At 39.7% G+C, this 18,235-nt stretch overlaps 1 protein-coding gene across 1 annotated transcript in view; it reads left to right on the forward strand.

Annotated features, from left to right (window-relative positions):
• The window catches only part of IPO11 (importin 11), a gene marked incomplete in the record, with an annotated part of 3,749,854 nt that overhangs the window by 2,965,265 nt on the left and 766,354 nt on the right, over window positions 1-18,235 (forward strand). Inside the window, 1 exon segment of the mRNA XM_044063824.1 lies at window positions 1,424-1,519. Coding sequence (XP_043919759.1) covers window positions 1,424-1,519 — 96 coding nt within the window.

Below are 18,235 nucleotides of genomic sequence, written 5' to 3' on the forward strand. Positions count from 1 at the left end.
AGGTATTAATTTATAATTCTGGTGGGATATTTTAAGTGTTGGTAACTGTCTAACTTCCTAATGTTACTTATGTTAACGTGCATTCAGTTTAGACCCTGTTCCTTCTTTTTGTGAGTTCTTTTTGTTTAGGGCCTAACCTTGGTAATTACCAATTTGATGATTATTACATTGTTTTAATAACTACTTACTGCTGACCTAACAGTCGCCCTTACGTAATTTAACTTTGTTGTAGTCGGCAACAGCTGGCTGTATGTTCTGTTACTTAACACAAGACCATCTTGCCAGTTATACTGTTTGCAACACCAAGACAGGAAACATGTGTGCCATAATTACCAAACTAAGTTAATACTGTGTGTAGTACTTTTGTCATCCAGGTACATTTTATAGCTTAGTGTGCTGTACTAACTCTATGACTAGTTACAAATGTTAGTATATCGTGTTGCATATTTTACTCTGTAATATTTAAAACATTTGAGTATATAATCAAGGCATGTTATTTGCTAAACACTAGTTTTTGATGTGTTGCAAGGTTGTCTCTGACACGGTGCTAGTTAGATCAAAGTGTTTTGTAGGTCACAAGGCCACAAATAAATTATGTCCTGCAGTTGGGTGGCAAAGCTTACTGATTTTCTGCAAGTAATGGACAGTGTTCTTCTGGGCCTTGTTGGTCAGGAGTGCAGAGCTCATTTCTGTGGTTATTAGTGAGCACTAATGGAACCTCTTCTTCTTTCGGCTTTTCCCGATTAGGGGTCACCACAGCAGATCACCTGTCCGCTCATGATTGGCAGTGGAGTTTTACAATGTCAAGTTGCCAGCCCAGCACCCAACCTTCCACAGAAGGCGCACACACTCACTCCTTGGGCCACCTACAGCATGTCTTTGGGATGTGGGAGGAAACCGGAGCACCTGGAGGAAACCCATGCGACCACAGGGAGGACATGCAGACTCCGCACAGACGGCACCCCAGTCGAGGATCGAACCGGAGAACCTCTTGCTGTGAGGCGGCAACGCTAACTGCTGCACCACCGCGGCTGCCCAATGAGTACTAATGGAACCACGGGATGCATATTGTAGTTGTGAAAACCATAATTTTGATGACTGGAGTTTTGTAAAAGGGGTTTAAAGTTGTCTTTTTACCCTAAGCTGGTCAAACCTCAGGTGTGGTGTAGTTAGAAGTAGGGGTGTTGCAGCAAAGCCTCTACAAGGACAATGGTGTCACCCACAAAATAGTTTAAAATGCCATTTCTTGAAATTACAGGTATTCAAAATAATGGTCTTCAGTTTCTCTCATATGGTCTGTGTGTGTGTGTGTGTGTGTGTGTGTGTGTGTGTATATATACACATATATATATATATATATATATATATATATAGTGCAGCTATAAACAAATCTTTTAACCCTGAAAGCTTTCTTCTTTTGCAGTGTAATTCAAGATAAATTCTGTGGGATTATTAATGTATGCGTGGAAGCACTGCACGACCTGATGACAGAAGACCCAGAAACAGGAACTTACAAAGAGTACGTAAGACCTTCAGAATTCTCTTGTTTGTTGAAGTAAGGTTGTCATTAAAATATAGCTTTTTTTCTGATCCATTTGCATGTATGAGATAGCTACATAATTAAAAAAAGACAGTTTTGTAACCCTTTAGTGTAGATTTTTTACTTACTGCATAGTTGAGAACAAATTTAATAAGTCTATATGCAAGCAAAAAATAGAGTGATCTCTCTGTTGTGTGTTATTTGGGATGTATTTTGCATACTTAAGAGGATGATTTCTCCAGAAAGAAATGTAGTGAATGTCATCCTTTCTTCTTTTATGAGCTCTATGTATCTGACACAAACTACTCATTCTTTGCTTGTGTTAGGCATTAAGGATGTAGTTGAGAATTAATAGAGAGAGGAGAGAGAGAGACAGACCCTTAGAACGTGAACCCACTCCTTCACCACATGGATTTCAGATTAATTTTTTTTTTGTCACCCAAAATGAAATATTTCTTTTTAGACTCTTTCCAGGATTTGTAGTCTGTTGTAGCAGCACTTAGTTTTGTCACCCTTGCTACTTAATATAAATATATATTTTTTTTGCTGCTGCCCATTGGATTCTGTCAAACACTTGATAGAACCCCAGTAACCTTTTACATCTTACCCAGTTTAGTAACCACATTCCTTAATTTCTCAGCATCAGTTCACAATACATTTTCACTCTTAGCATCACTTTGTTGTATGCTAGTGGAACCTTTAGCTGTACACAGTTGAATATCAGCATCCTGCTTGGTTTTATTTTGTATTTCAGGTGCACACAATATCTCAGCTTTGGCAGTCTGCAGTTTAAACAGACTTCACTGACATACAATTGACTCAGAAATATTCTTTGTTTCATTCACCCTTCTGCATCTTAGCACCTTTACCTTTAGGAAAGATTGTTTCTTTTATATTTCATCTTATCCGATAGTGCCTTTCAACATACAATGTTTACTAGGTGCAGGGTTTCCCTTTGCCTTGCTCAAGCAGAGGCAGAACCCGAAGCCAGACTCACAGTGAATTGAAATGATTCTTTGATCGTTAGGAGTTTTTTTAAAACTTATCTTAATAGTGACTTTTGTTTATGCAGGTAAGATCTTCAGTTTGATACAAAACACTATTGTGCGGCTGCTAGTCCATTTTAGAGATATTTATATAATTATGATTTGTATGCATATATTTAATGGACAGATAAATAAAATACCCAGACAGTAGTGATAGTTGGGCACCAAATAACAGTGCAAAGTTTAAGCACTGTGTATATGTTCATTTGATACCATAGATTAGCATATACATATCTTCTAGTAAAAGTTATTGATATGCTTATATTCATAATATTTCCTTAAATAACTTTCATTTTTTTCTGTTACCAACTATCCCATTTGTCTGAAGAGCCATACCTAACTCCTGTAGTGACTGCGTATGTGGAATGCTGTCCAGTGGTGTGTCAAGGCAGACAGTGACTGAGATATTTACAAAAATATATTTATGCATATTTTGTTACTTAACACATATAAATATCTGCACATTGGTAACAGACAGCAGGCATTTATGACAACTTCTGCAGCACTGGGTAAACTTTCATTTGATACCACAAAGTACCACATATACTCTATCCGATCAACTTGTCAATATACATATTAATATGGTACTTTGATATAGAAAGAAATCAAGCATTCTCACATACCGACCACTGTATTTGGGTCAGCAGACATTCCTAAATTGTGTGCTGAGCTGTCTTGTGAAATAATGTTCCACCATGCAACTATATGGAGACTGGCTGAGATATTTACATAAGAAGGTAGCATAATGGTTAATGTCTAACCTGTGGTTATTGGTTAGGCTTGTAATAGTCTGCAAACTGACAGCATAGTATTTGCCTATGAAACAATGAAAGTGTTGTATTGCTAAGCAAGTATAAATACATGCATCTAGGAGGTACTTAGACACCAGGTAGCAGTAAGAAGTTCTCCAGAATGATGCCATGAAGTACTACAGAAACTCTCCTTGTAGACTTAAGTAGGAATATTATACATATATAAATATCACATGTTCATAATTCTGAAAGAAGACAAATCACAGTATCTCAGTTACTGACCATTTAGTTTCTGTCCAGAGAAAATCCTAAAATTGTGTACTGATTGAACCTATGAAATGCTGTTGTAAAATGATTCTAGGTGGAGAGTGCCTAAGATATTAACATAAATATGTTTGCATATGTTTATTGGAAAACAAAGAATGAACCTTATCAAAGTGGTGGTCGCTAGACAATAGCTATTAGTGCAGTTTTCCAGCATTATTTTCTTTTTCATTTGATACTCTGTAGTAAGATATAAACCCCTGACTATGTCCCAGGCAACCTGAGTGCAAATAGCTCAGGAGCTTAACACACACACACACAGACACAGGCACACATGAATTTTTCTTGGCTTTTTTCGACTTTTTGTGCCTTTCGACTACTGTTTCTGCTTATTTTATCAAAGTTTGCACTGTTTTCACTGTGTTTATAAGCTAAAACTGTTTACTGCACTTGCTAGTTTAAGTTTTGCCTAAAAGTACTATTGTACTAGCTTTTGATAGCATTTAGAAAATCATAGCATTTATTGTGTTTTCTGCTTTTCTGTAAAAACTTGAAAAACACAAAAAATATCCTTGCTTTCCATACTTTCCTAACTAGTGTTCCAGAGACCAGATTTTGCTGATCCTGGGCTTTGTCTTGGTTCCTGTTTTCTCCATTTTCCTTGTTTGGTCAAGGGGTAGTTTCTTTACTCACTAGTAGGGAGTAGATTACTGAGCTGCCTGTTTGTCCTCAGAGGTGGTTTAAGGCAGTAACTTGTAGTTTTTGGCCATTTTGGGTCATTTCCTGTCTTTTCCAGCCCCTGCTATAAAGCACGTTTTGGCGGGCTTTTCCAGCTATTGAGAACTCAGCACAGCTCCTCGTGGTGGCCAGCAGTGTTCCTCTAGCAGCAGAGACCAGAAAAGACTACCTTTCCAGATTTTAAGTATTTTTCTTGGCTTTTGTGCCTATCGACTACTGTTTCTGCTTATTTTATCAAAGTTTGCACTGTTTTCACTGTGTTTATAAGCTAAAACTGTTTACTGCACTTGCTAGTTTAAGTTTTGCCTAAAAGTTAAACTACAGGCTAATACACTCAAGTGTACTAGCTTTTGATAGCATTTAGTCGAAAATCATAGCATTTATTGTGTTTTCTGCTTTTCTGTACAAAAACTTGAACAAAACAAAAAAAAATATCCTTGCTTTCCATACTTTCCTAACTAGTGTTCCAGAGACCAGATTTTGCTGATCCCTGGGCTTTGTCTTGGTTCCTGTTTTCTCCATTTTCCTTGTTTGGTCAAGGGGTAGTTTCTTTACTCACTAGTGGGAGTAGGGAGTACTGAGCTGCCTGTTTGTCCTCAGAGGAGTGGTTTAAGGCAGTAACTTGTAGTTTATTGGCCATTTTGCGTCAGTTCCTGTCTTTTCCAGGCCTCTGCTATAAAGCACGCTTAGTTGCCACTGGTGCAGCACCGGTTAAGCAGGTTTAAACTATTCGGGCTACCTAAAGTCCACTCTTCAAATTTTCCTTGAAACTACCTTCCTCGACCTATACTACTGATCTAATCAGCGTATCCTATAACTAAAAAGATCATCTCTACTTGACTCTAAGTAGACTATTCTCTATCTGTTAAACCTAGCACTTGCTCCTACAGTACTTATTACCTTGATCGGCACTCTTATAGATAGCACCCCAAAACCCCATTTCGGTCACCCACATCCCGGAATCTTTTTAAAGTTTTTGTCTATCCTTCTAGCATGTCGAGGGATCAGTTGCTAGTGTCCTCTCCTGCTCAGCTGGTGAACCTGGGAATATTGAGGCAATGTTACAATTGCCTCATGTACACTGACAACCCTCTCCTCCTCCCACAAAACACAAATACATGCAGAGATGCCACTATACGGCAAAACTGGAGGCTGAGCTCTCTCAACATAGGACTGGCAAGACCAGTCAGGAGGAGAAGGTTACCACACACACTATAGACCCAGTCTCACATAGTACCATTACAACCTCAAATCATACACATAAACACACAAAGACATACTCGGAGGCTCTGATCAAAAATCTACCAAAACAGCAGAGGCCACCAAAGCAGACACCCAAACAACCACCACCTCAGAACACAACACCTGCAACACATAGACCTCACAGTCAGAGTGTCAAACAGTCACAGCCCTTAAGGCCAAACACAATGCCAGACACACTAGTCATTGGTGACTCCATAGTCAGACACACTTGCTAGAATCCGCCACATAAGCACTCAGGTCTCTCAACAGCAGGTACAAATATGACTCAGTCATTGTCCACGCTGGTGTAAGCGACCTGCTCCTTGGACTACATGAAAAGAGACATTGAGGAGCTCTCTGATTATGTAGCCCAGGCAGGTATGACCCTGACCTTGAGCAGTATCCTACCTTCACCAAGAATGATGCCACAATACAGAGATAAGATGATCAGCTTTAACAATTGGCTTAAACACTGGTGTCATTCAAAGGGATCCAGTATCTGTCTGCCTGGGATGACATGCTGGACAAGCCCGGCTTGCACCTGTCACCCCTGGGATTCGGATATTGGCAAGGCTCTTGCCACCCCCATAGTGCCTTTTTAGGCAAGGCTCAAATTCTAAACCTACCTACACAAAAAGGAAAAAACTAAGGGTAATGCTGCTCAATGCCAGAAGTCTAAATCTCAAATGCACACTTTTCGAGGCCCTTCTCAGTATGGAGAACATCGATGTCTGTGCTGTGACAGAAACCTGGTTCAAGGCTCCTGAGAGCACCCCGCTATCAGGTTTTACCTCATATCATGCGGCCCCAAAATCAGGACAATACCAAGAAAGGAGGGGTATCCATATTCATCAAGGACACCCACACCTCAAGACTGGTGGCAACGCATGATGCATCGGAGACCATCCAGGTGCAATTAACCGTAGGCAAGACTGCTCTGCAAATTGTAGCATGTTACAGGCCACCCTCACAAACTCAGGAACCTCACATGGCCTTCCTGAAAACACTAGAGGGGATAAATGTATCACCAAACACCATCATACTAGGTGACTTCAATTACCCTAATATAGACTGGGAACACTACTCAAGCCCAAACACCCTAGCCCAAAAGTTCCTGGAATTCATAAACTCAAATGCCATGGAACAACTAGTCACCATCCCCACAAGAGGGGATAACATACTTGATCTCATCATCACGAACATGGGAGCACAATGTTCAACACCTGAAGTATACCCCTCACTGGTGAGATCAGATCACAAACTAATCTCGCTGGAGGTCCTCATCCCACCCCCACCTGAAATAAAAAAGACCACAGTAAAGAACTTCTCAAAAGCCGACTTCACACTTCTAAAGACTAGTGTGGTCTCCTTTAAGGCCCCAGGCAGTGGAAAACAGTACTCAAGCCGCTGAATCACTTACAAATGCCTTCTACCAGCACCTGCAGGACTGCATGGATAAGGCAATCCCAAGCAAAACAAAGACTCTTTGTACCAAGGCAAGCGTCCAGTCTGGTGGACCCCAGCCATAAACAAACTCTACAACAAAAGGAGGAAGCTACTACAAGATAGAGCAAAATCCTTAAAAGGTAAGACACCCTTGATCACTATAAGTAAAAACTAAGAGTTCTCATAAAATCATCCAAAGCAAATTGAGAGAAAATAGCTAAAGACTCAAAAGACAATCATAAGGCCTTCTTTATCTATGTTAGAAACCTAGGAGGAAACTCCCAGATATGCTCAGAACTAGTTCAAAATGATGTGAAGATTACTGATCCTACAGACATTGCCAACATACTGGCTGACAGGTTCAGTGCAAACTTCTCCCCTCCCCAAAGGAGAGATATCTATACCAAGCGATTGCAGCCCCCAAACATCTCCAGCCCAAGTGAGAACTGCTCTCTCAAAGCAAAAACACAGCATCCATGGGACCTGATGGTGTCCCCGGCTGTGTGCTCACGAACTCAATGAGGAATTAAACCCACAGCTAGGACAGCTGTTTAATCAAAGTCTTACCTCTGGATACCCAGGGGTGGCGCACTGCAACTGTGGTTCCACTTCACAAAGGCGGTGCCTCCACCGACCCTGGAAATTACCGCCCATTAGCTTGACAAGCCTTATCTGCAAAGCCATGGAGAGGATCATAATGGACCTCATAAATAAAGACATAGGAATTTGCAGACTTTGGATCCAACCCAGTTTGGCTTTGTCAAAGGCAGATCATGCCTTTTAAACTTGGTTGACTTTTTCAAAACAGTCACCAAAGCCATTGAAAGGCAGTCCATACAGCCTACCTCGATCTGGCTAAGGCCTTGATACAATACCCCTTTCGGGTATCATTGAAAAACTCATCAGCTTAAATGTTAACCCATACATCACAAGATGGGTTGCAAACTGGCTGAGTGACAGAACCCACAGGGTCAGAGTTGCTGGCGCCATGTCAGACTCAAAGCCTGTCACAAATGGTGTCCCACAGGGCTCAGTCCTGGGCCACTCTTGTTTGGCATCTACTTTTCGAAGTACAAGCAAACACAGGAGGGTTATGGCTGACAAAGTTTGCAGATGACTGCAAACTAGAAATATAGTAGAAAACACATCTGACACAGATATCCTTCAGAAGGGTCTCACAGAAGCGGATAACTGGTGCCAGAGCCACGGCCTAAAGTTAAATGCCAAAAATGCATAGTCATACCCTTGGGAAAAACAAGGTTACCCCTAGCTACCAAATAGGTGGCAATCCACTGAGCACAGAAGAAGTTATCAGGGACCTGGGGACCCAGGTTGATAGTAGTCTGTCATTCGACACCCATGTAGCTAAAGTAGTTAGGAAGACCTTCTACATTGCCCACCTTATCATGAAGGGATTCTCATCTAGATCAAGGGAGGTTATAGTCTCCCTTTACTCATCACTCATCAGACCAATGATTGAGTACAATGCCCCATTCGAATGTATCTGACCCGACACTTGCAGCAGCTGGAGAGGCCACAAAGTTCCTCACCAAAAGGATAAAGGGTCTCAAAAATCTATCCTATGCTGCCCGACTGAAAGAACTCCAGCTCTATTCAGTAACACCGCCTTGCTCAGAGGTGACCTTTGCCTAACATACAAGGCCATGTCAAACCCAGATTTGATGAATATGCTTCACCTCAAAAATCTAGATCCATCAGAGCCACAAGGCGGAGACTTAAACCGACACACGGCTATTAATGGGGCGTGCTGGAGGGATAGATTCATCACCCAAAGACTCCCTATGCTGTGGAACAAAATCCCGGTACATGTGAGGCAGAGCACCTCGCTGGCCTTGTTCAAGAGAAATCTTGACCAATGGATGGGAGATCGCAGATATACCCCAGGGATTACCTCAGTGTCACTGCTCGACAGAGGCACAGCAAAATAATGGGTATAGTTCCCCATACTAAAGGGGTGGCGTAAGCCACAAAACGATGGGCTAGGCTTGTAAATGCCCTCGGGCAGATAGCCTAGTATGAACCTATGAACCTATAACTGCAGACACATCTGCACTTATAAGTACGCAAGAAAAATGCATGTAAATGCCAAACCTGTTATCCTAACAACTTTAAGATTGCATGCACTAAATAATGACAGACATTTACATTTCAGACTTCTTAGTCTTCAGAAAATGCATAATATTCCAATAGTAACTATTCTGGCAATTTCCTTTTGCATCTTTCTTCTTGGTTCATTTTGGCTTTGTTACTGAATAGTGCACTTGGCATTTAATGTGTATTATAAATAGATAAAAAAGTAGAAAAAAATATTCACTACTGAGGACGCTTTATGAGCGATCTTTGTCAAAGATGCATTTAATAGGCTAATCATTAAGGCTGGCAGTCAACTAAGTAATTACAAACATTTGAGCTTCAAACTTTGTACCTTCAGAAAATACATGATCAAATATTGTCTGCTCTGTATGGCTTCAAACTGTGGGACTTCGGATCTGAGGATGAAGGAGGAGGACCAGAGGATAGAAGCCTTTTAAAAACAAGTTTGGCCCAAAGCTCTCCAGATGCCCCTGTCTCAAACAATATACACATTTTAGTTGTGCGTCCTGGGAGGGCAACTTGTGCCTGCAGGACACACACTTTTTAAAACCCTTATCCATCCCCTACTAAACACTACAGAACAAAAACACTAAAAGAACACCACAAAAAAACCTAAAGACCAAAGGATGAAAAGGGCAGGAAGGGTAAAGGGCGATAAACTACACTGCCTACCTTACACTCAAACTGCATAATAACCAGCTGGACAACACGGACAACTTACAGGAATAAGAGGAGAAAAAAATCCTATAAAAAATACTGTGCTGATTCTTTAAATATGAAAAAGTCAAACGGAGCTAAAGTCCAGGCTGCAAACACAAATGGTGGCAAACTAGATCTAGGGAGCTGATGGAGGAATGAGGAGGTATGGGTAAAGGAGGTAGAGGCAAACAGGCTAAAGGCTTTTGAATTGGCTCGTGTCTGATCCTAGTTGGATCCAAAGTGCCACAGTTTGAACCAGATGGAGACAGATAACAAAGCTCTGTTGTTATGATGAGTACATAACGTTTGTTTAACACCAGCCCTCTTATTCTGGCAACTTTGAGGATTGTAGTCACTGAATAGGGAGAAATTCACGTCTCAGAATTTATATCCTTTAAAAAACTTAATGATAGAAAATATTTAAAAAGTGCATTATTCAAACATAACATACATTAACAATTTGTTTAAAATATCAACACTTAAATCTTTCGATTTAAATATGTTAAGGTCTCTTACAGTTTAGCTGCCTTTAACTTTAATGCACAAAATTTTGAAATATGACCATTTAAACCAGGGTGCTATGTGGCATTCAGCCGAATTGCCACAGAAGTTCTCCTGTATTCCAGCATAGTCTCCCATAATCCACCCTTGACATTTTCTAAAACATTTTCTGTAATAAAAAAAAATATTTTTTTATGTTCTTATGTTCATTAGAATGCCTATAAAGGGCATTATTTTTGTTTTTATGTTTGATGTCCTATACAGTGGATATAAAAAGTTTACACATCCCTGTTAAAATGCCAGATTTTTGTGATATAAAAAAATGAGACCACAATAAATCATTTCATAACTTTTCCCACCTTTAATGTGACCTATAAACTGTATGATTCAATTGAAAAACAAACAAATCTGTTGGGGGAAAAAATATAAAAAATATACAATATGCAGGTTGCATAAGTGTGCACGCCCTTAAACTAATACTCTGTTGAAGCACCTTTTGATTTAATTACAACATTCATTCTTCTTGGGTACACACCTGCCATCAATTAAAGAGACTCTGATTAACCCCAAATAAAGTTCAGCTGTCCTAGTAGGATTTTTCTGACATTTACTCAGTTTCCTGCTACAGCAAAAGCCATGGTTCACAGAGAGCTTACAAAGCATCAAAGGGATCTCATTGTTGAAAGGCATCAGTCAGGAGAAGGGTACAAAAAAAATTTCCTCAGCATTGGATACACTGTGGAACACAGTGAAGACAGTCATCAAAAAGTGGAGAAAATATGGGACAACAGTGATTTTGCAAACAACTGGACTTCCCTCCAAAATTGATGAAAAGACAAGACGAAAATTGGTCAGGGAGGCTGCCAAGAGACCTACAGCAATACTGAAGGAGCTGCAGGAATTTCTGCCAAGTACTGGTTGTGTAATATATGTGACAATAATCTCTCACATTCTCCATATGTCTGGACTATGGGATAGGGTTGCAAGACGTAATCCTTTTCTTACACAGAAAAACATCCAGGCGAGGCTAAAATTTGCAAAAAATACATAGTCTCCCAAAAGCATGTGGGAAAATATGTTGTGATCTGATGAGACCAAGGTTGAACTTTTTGGCCACAGTTCCAGAAACAACATTGCGCATCACCAAAAGAACACTATCCTCACGGTGAGGCATGGTGGTGGCAGTATCATGCTTTGGGGTTACTTTTCTTCAGCTGGATCCAGGGCTTTAGTCAAGGTGGAGAGAATTATGAACAGTTCCAAATTCCAGTCACTTCAAGCCCAAAACCTTCAGGCATCTGCTAGAAAGATGAAGATGAAGAGGAATTTCACCTTTCAACATGACAATGACCCCAAGCATACATCTAAATCAGCAAAAGAATGGCTTCACCAGAAGAAAATTAAAGTTTTGGAATGGCCCAGCCAGAGCCCAGACCTAAATCCAATAGAAAATCTGTGGGGTGACCTGAAGAGGGCTGTGCACAAGAGATGCTCTCTCAATTTGACAGGCTTTTGCAAGGAAGAGTGGGCAAATATTGCCAAGTCAAGATGCACCATGCTGATAGACTCCTACCCAAGATGACTGAATACTGTAATTAAATCAAAAGGTGCTTCAACAAAGTATTAGTTTAAGGGTGTGCACACTTATGCAACCAGGGTATTGTACATTTTTTATTTTTTATATTTTTCCCCTAACAGATTTGTTTTTCAGTTGAATTGTACAGGTTATAAGTCACATTAAAAGTGGGAAAAGTTTTTAAATGATTTATTGTGGTCTCATTTTTCTATATCACAAAAACCTGCCATTTTAACAGGGGTGTGTAAACATTTTATATCCACTGTATGTGCTCATGAATTCACGAGCATAATGCTTTCTTAATCTTTCCTACAAGGGAAGCTCTACCTGAAGAGCTCAATGCTTAATAAACCACTCCTTTTATACAACAGTCTGAGTAACCCAGATATCCAGTGTCTCTCATAACCAGTGGTAATTAAGTGCTGAATTATAATGTGACATATTGTAAGATCACATAATTGTTTAAGGTTGTATTTAAATAGTTCATTTACTAAGTGTGATAGTCCTGAACTGTTAAATGGATGAAAGCACTTAATATTGTATTAAAAAGCAATGATGATTAACAACTTAAGAGTTTTTTATTTGATTATACATAGAGCTTTCTTAACAGATAGTGAACTTTTGAGCACTGATACTGTTGACACCCATTCAAGACGTTTTTCACTGTAGGTATATCAGCTACACTCATTAAAGCTTTAACATGCCATTAACTTCAAAAACCAAAAAGTTTTCCTCCTCATTGTTTTAAGGGAGTATATTCCCATAACACCACTGTGGTGTCTTGAGTCAAATAGAATGCATTTTCCACCTTTCATTGCATTCATTTCATTGTGTGGCAGCATCTCATTATATGACAGATGATACGGCTTTTGCTTGCTCCAGTTGTGAACCATTTTATTGAGGAGCATGTCTTCCAGCTGTATGAAATCACTGTAGCTCCACACACACACACACACACACACACACACACACACACACACACACAATAATCAGTGACCAGCAGATTGTAAAAATTAGAGGGAATCCAAACCTAGTTCCACAAAGTATAGTAGATATGACTGAGATTTCAGCAAATTGTCAAAATAAGTAAAGTAGTAATTATTGAATGTAGCATACCCATAACATTTATCCTATTTGGACTGTGCTATCAGTATATCAGCAATTTTATTTTAAAAAAATTAAAAAGAAGAAAGCCGAAGACCTAATTGCCTTCATCAGTCTGCTGTTTATCATCCCAAGGATAATATCAAACACTGTTCAGTAAAATGTAAATGCCCAGCATTGCTATCTTCTTAGCAATATTCACAATTATTTTTATCTTTATTAAAAGGTAAGTAACCTCAGTTAAAACTCCATTTGATATGAAGGAAACCCCTCAGTGTGCCTGTGGGTGCAGCTGTCGATTTGGGGCATTTATCCTATCTGGAGGGTTACAACTTCATTTTTTTGAAGATGTGCATAGTGTTGTGTGTTTCTCCTAAGGTAAATAGGGGATGGAGGTGTTCTGAAAATATGTTTAGTTTTTTTGTTTAAGGACTTTCATTAAAACAAAACATCTTGAAAAATGTAACAAAGGTTCAAACAGAAATGAGAACAAAAACTTTATAAAATATCAGCCTGCTTAACATTACTATGTGCATGTAACACCAAAGTATAAAATATACATTCAAAAAAATTGACAGATGTAACAGGTGGGAACAGTAGCTTTTATCGTAATGGCTATGCTATCCATATTTTCTTAGAATGGAAATGACCATACAGATATAGAAAAAAGTGAAGAATATTAAGAGATCAGAGTGCAAATAACAATGCTGCAGGAGACACATTTGGAAATAAATGAGCATGTGAATTTGACAAAGAAAGAATTTCAGGATATATTTTAGACCATCAGGGACAAAAGAAAAGGGGAATAATTACACTAATTACTAGATGGGCTCCAATAGTGATAGAAGTGGGAAAAAGACAATAATGATATATTTGTCGTAGCAAGGGTTTATTGGCAAGGGAAATTATTATGCTGGCATGTAATTATATTCCACCAAAAACTGTTTTAATGGAGCTTAAAGAAATTTTGGGAGAAATTATCAGCTTTCATCAGGGAGGATTACTTATAGGTTGTGAATGCAACTTGATTTGCTATAGTTAAGATATAGCAGTGAGACCTAGAAGGGAAAATAAAACAAAAGATAGCAGATTTGTGAAGATGTTTATGAAAATGTTTGGTATTGAAATAATGAATTCATTAGCAGGAACTCTGAGAGAATTTCCATATTATTCCCCAAGGTACATAACTGAGCTAGACTAGGTACAAATTATATTTCACAGGAACGTGTGCATGTAAATGAAAGTTTGGACACACATCCAATAACTATTTCACATTACGCACCGATAAAAATGCATGGTAATGAAGTAAAAATGAGACACTGGTGCTTCCCCACCTACTTGTTAAAAAGAAAGGAATTGTGTAGTTGAAATTATTCAAGAGTTATTAGGGAAGATAGAAATATCTTCAGAAATTATAGGTAGTGAATGGGTTAAAATGAAAATGGAGTTTAAAAATAGGGTAGAAATAAGAGAGAAAGAGAGATGGTTAAGAAGTAATAGGAATAACTTAGAGAGGCTGACAAATATTTAAATATTGCAGAATAAGGGAAATATTACAGAACAAGAAAAGGTGCAACTACAGAGTGCTAAAGAGAAAATAAGGGAGTGTCTGGATAATATGCATAAAATTAGAAAGATTTCAGTTAAGCAACTACATTTGACTATAACTCCAGAGCACAAAAACTTTTAGCACAACTTAGGCAACAGAGAGTAGAGAGGCTTGTTGCCAAACTTATGGTGCCTCTAACAAGAAAAATAACCAGAGATCTTGCTGCGGTATTAGTGATATTTGGGAAATGTTACGAATATTTGTATAAAGCAGAGAAATGTGGAAATATTTATGGAAGACTTAATTGTGACAAGGTTAGAGATAGATGAGGCTCAACAACTAACAACTTCTAATCGGAAATGAGGTAAAAATGGTGATGTATAATCAGTCTTCATGAAAATCTCTAAGAACATATTGTATTTCTGTGAAAGTCTTGAAGTTAGCAGGGAAGAAAGTGATAAAGATCTGGATGATTTTGTTTAACAATGTCTTAAAAGTATGGGAAGCACCAACATCTTGGAAGAAATCTGTGGTGGCTGTATTATCGGATGACAGCAAAGATCCATTAAACTCAGCTTCATGCAGACCTATTTCAGTTTTAAACCATGCTTATAAAGTGTTTTTCTATACTAGCTAAAAGAATGGCAAAGGTGCAAAATTGATGGATATGGATCAGTTTGGTTTTGTGGAGGGGAGGCAACTTTTGATCACATTAATAGAACAGAGTTAAATTCAACAATTTTTCCCTAAACCTCAGGCAGAAATATCCATCTACTGAGCTCCTCCGTGATCGAATCTGAATAGCCACCCCTAGTGACAACAGTCTTCAACCTAGGATTATGGACAGTTGGACTACCCTTGTTTCTCCTGCCATCCTTGTTGACTTGAGTGTCTCGAGGCAGTTTAGCAATGGCCTCATGTACCCAGACAACCCTCTACTAATATTACACTAATAAACAGTGTGAGTGATGTATTTACACCAAGAATCTAGAGTCCATGCTGCCTCTCGCTCAAAACAGTAACACAGAGAAGGTTGTCAACTCACCTACCACTACATATGCTCATAGTACCACTACTTGTACACATACCACTACTCGTACACATACTATGCATCAAACACATAAATCCACATACACAGAGGATCTCAACACCAGAAACCTCCAAAACACAAGACTGGTACAACTAGCACAGTCCCCACAGCACCCATGACATACAAAAACACTGGTGTCTCACCTACCAAGCCAGTAAGGTGTAACACTCAAAAAACAAAATTTCTTGTCATTGGAGTCTCAGTAGTGAGACACACGGATGTCCTACTCACCAGGTTGGACAAGGAGAAAGTCATGGTCAGCTGCCTGTCCTGTGCCAGGATTCTTCAGTTCATGCATGCACTCAGGTCTCTCAACAACAAGTACTGTTCTGACTCTGTCATATTTCATGTTGGTGTGAATGACCTGAGACGTACCTCACTGGACTATATGAAGAGAGAGTCATGGTTGAGCTCTCTGAGTATGTATCCCAGGCAGGTATATCCCTAACCCTGAGCACCATACTACCCTCACCTAGAATGATGTCACATATAAACAAAAAGTGATTGATTTCAATAATTGGCTCAGTTTTTGGTATCATTCAAAGGGGATTCAGTTCTTGTTATCCTGGGAAGCCATGGTTGACCAACCACGCTGCTTTACTGTTTGCACCTGGCACCTCTAGACCTTCGGCTGCCGCAAAGCCTCTTGCCTCCCCCATAGTGCCTTTTTTAGGCAAGGTCTCGAAAACAGTATTACTGAAGTGAAATTAACCAATCAGAACAAAGTAAGGGTCTTGCTGCTAAATGCCAGGATCATAAACCAAAAACTGCACTCTCTGCAAGCGCTTCTATCACTAGTGGATTTAGATGTCTGTGCAGTCGCAGAAATCTGGTTCAAGGCCTCAGCGAGTGCGCTGGCTTTGCAAGGCTACAATGCCTACCACACCTTTAGACCGCAAAATGAACATGTAAAAACCATAGGAGGTGGTATTTCAGTATATATTAGAGATAAATTAACCTTCTGCCTAGTTAGACTAGATAACTCTATGGAGTTACTCCAGTTCCAGGTTCCCGTGGATAAGACCCCCATTCAAGTCATAGCCAGTTATAGATGCCCCCTCCATGGGTGAGGATGCCCAGAAAGCCTACTTGACCAAACTGGAGATAATCCAGACTTTACCAAACATACTAGTTATGGGGGATTTCAATTATCCCACCATCAACTGCGAAACCTACACTAGCCCTAACTCACTAGTGCAAAAGTTCCTTGACTTTATTAATTCAAATGCTTTGGATCAAATTGTCCATACCCCGACAAGGGGAACAAACATTCTGGATCTGATCCTCACCAAAATGCTAGACAGATGCACTGCCACAACTGTCGGACCCTTATTAATTAAAACTGACCACAAATCAGTTATCTTCAAACTGACACCAACACCAGAACTAACAAAGGGTGAAATCAGACTAATAAACTTCACCAAGGCAAACTACACCCTCGTAGGTGAAGATATAAATGCATTCCAAGCCCCACCCCAAAGTAGAAGTGGTAACTATGTCGCAGGTTACACTAAAGCCCTGTACAGTCACTTGCATAAGTGTACAAACTTGCCGTATCAGAAAAAATCTAAGCCAGAGCCCCAAGTAAAAACAAGCTACCATGGTGGACATCCAGCATCAACAAACTTTACAATAAACTCAGAAAGTTGCTGTCCAAGAAAACAAATACAAAGCCCCAATAATGGAAAAGCACCCTCCTCAGCCTCAACAGGCAAATAAGACAACTTGTCAAATCTTCCAAGGGCACCTTTGAGAGAAACTTAGCAAGTACAGCCGAGAGTAACCATAAGGCCTTTTAAGCTGTGTACTTATCCTAAAGGATAGGACCCAAGCATGTGCATAACTAGTTGCCAACAGTATCATGCACACTGACCCCAGAGAGATGCAAAATCTGCTAGCGGATAGGTTTGTTGAAATTTTCACTCCCTTATCCCCTTGCAACTTACAACGAACCTTCCCCCAAACCCCCCACCCCACCCTACATATTTGAAGAGTAGGTCCTCAAAGCCTTGTCCAAGGCAAAAAACACAGCCTCTATGGGACCAGATGACATCCCAAGCTGTTTTCTAAACTAGCATCACCACTAAGTACCCTTTTCAATCATAGCCTATCCATAGGCTTTGTTCCTGCAGAATAGAGAACAGCAACTGTTATCCCCCTCCACAAAGTTGGCCTAGCAACAGACCTGGGGAATTACAGACCCATAAGTCTGACCAGCCTCATCTGTAAGGCCATGGAGCATATCATAAATAAAGACATAGGCGACCTCCAAATCCTGGATCCTACCCAATTAGGCTTCATGAAGGGCAGAATCCTGCCTGTTAAATCTGGTGGATTTCTTTGAAAATGTGACCAAGGCCATTGACAAGGGCAAATGTGTACACACATAACTTGATTTGGCAAAGGCTTTTGACACAATCCCACATTCAGGCATTACCGATAAACTTAACAAGCTGAATGTAAACCACTTTGTTGTAAGATGGGGTTGCCAACTGGCTCACAAACCCAGACACACACTATCAAATTAGATGACTCCACATTACCCAGTAGACCTGTTACCAGTGGGGTGCCAC

This window comes from Protopterus annectens, chromosome 2.part2 (assembly GCF_019279795.1).
Source record: "Protopterus annectens isolate FY-2018-M chromosome 2.part2, PAN1.0, whole genome shotgun sequence".
NCBI lineage: Eukaryota > Metazoa > Chordata > Ceratodontiformes > Protopteridae > Protopterus > Protopterus annectens.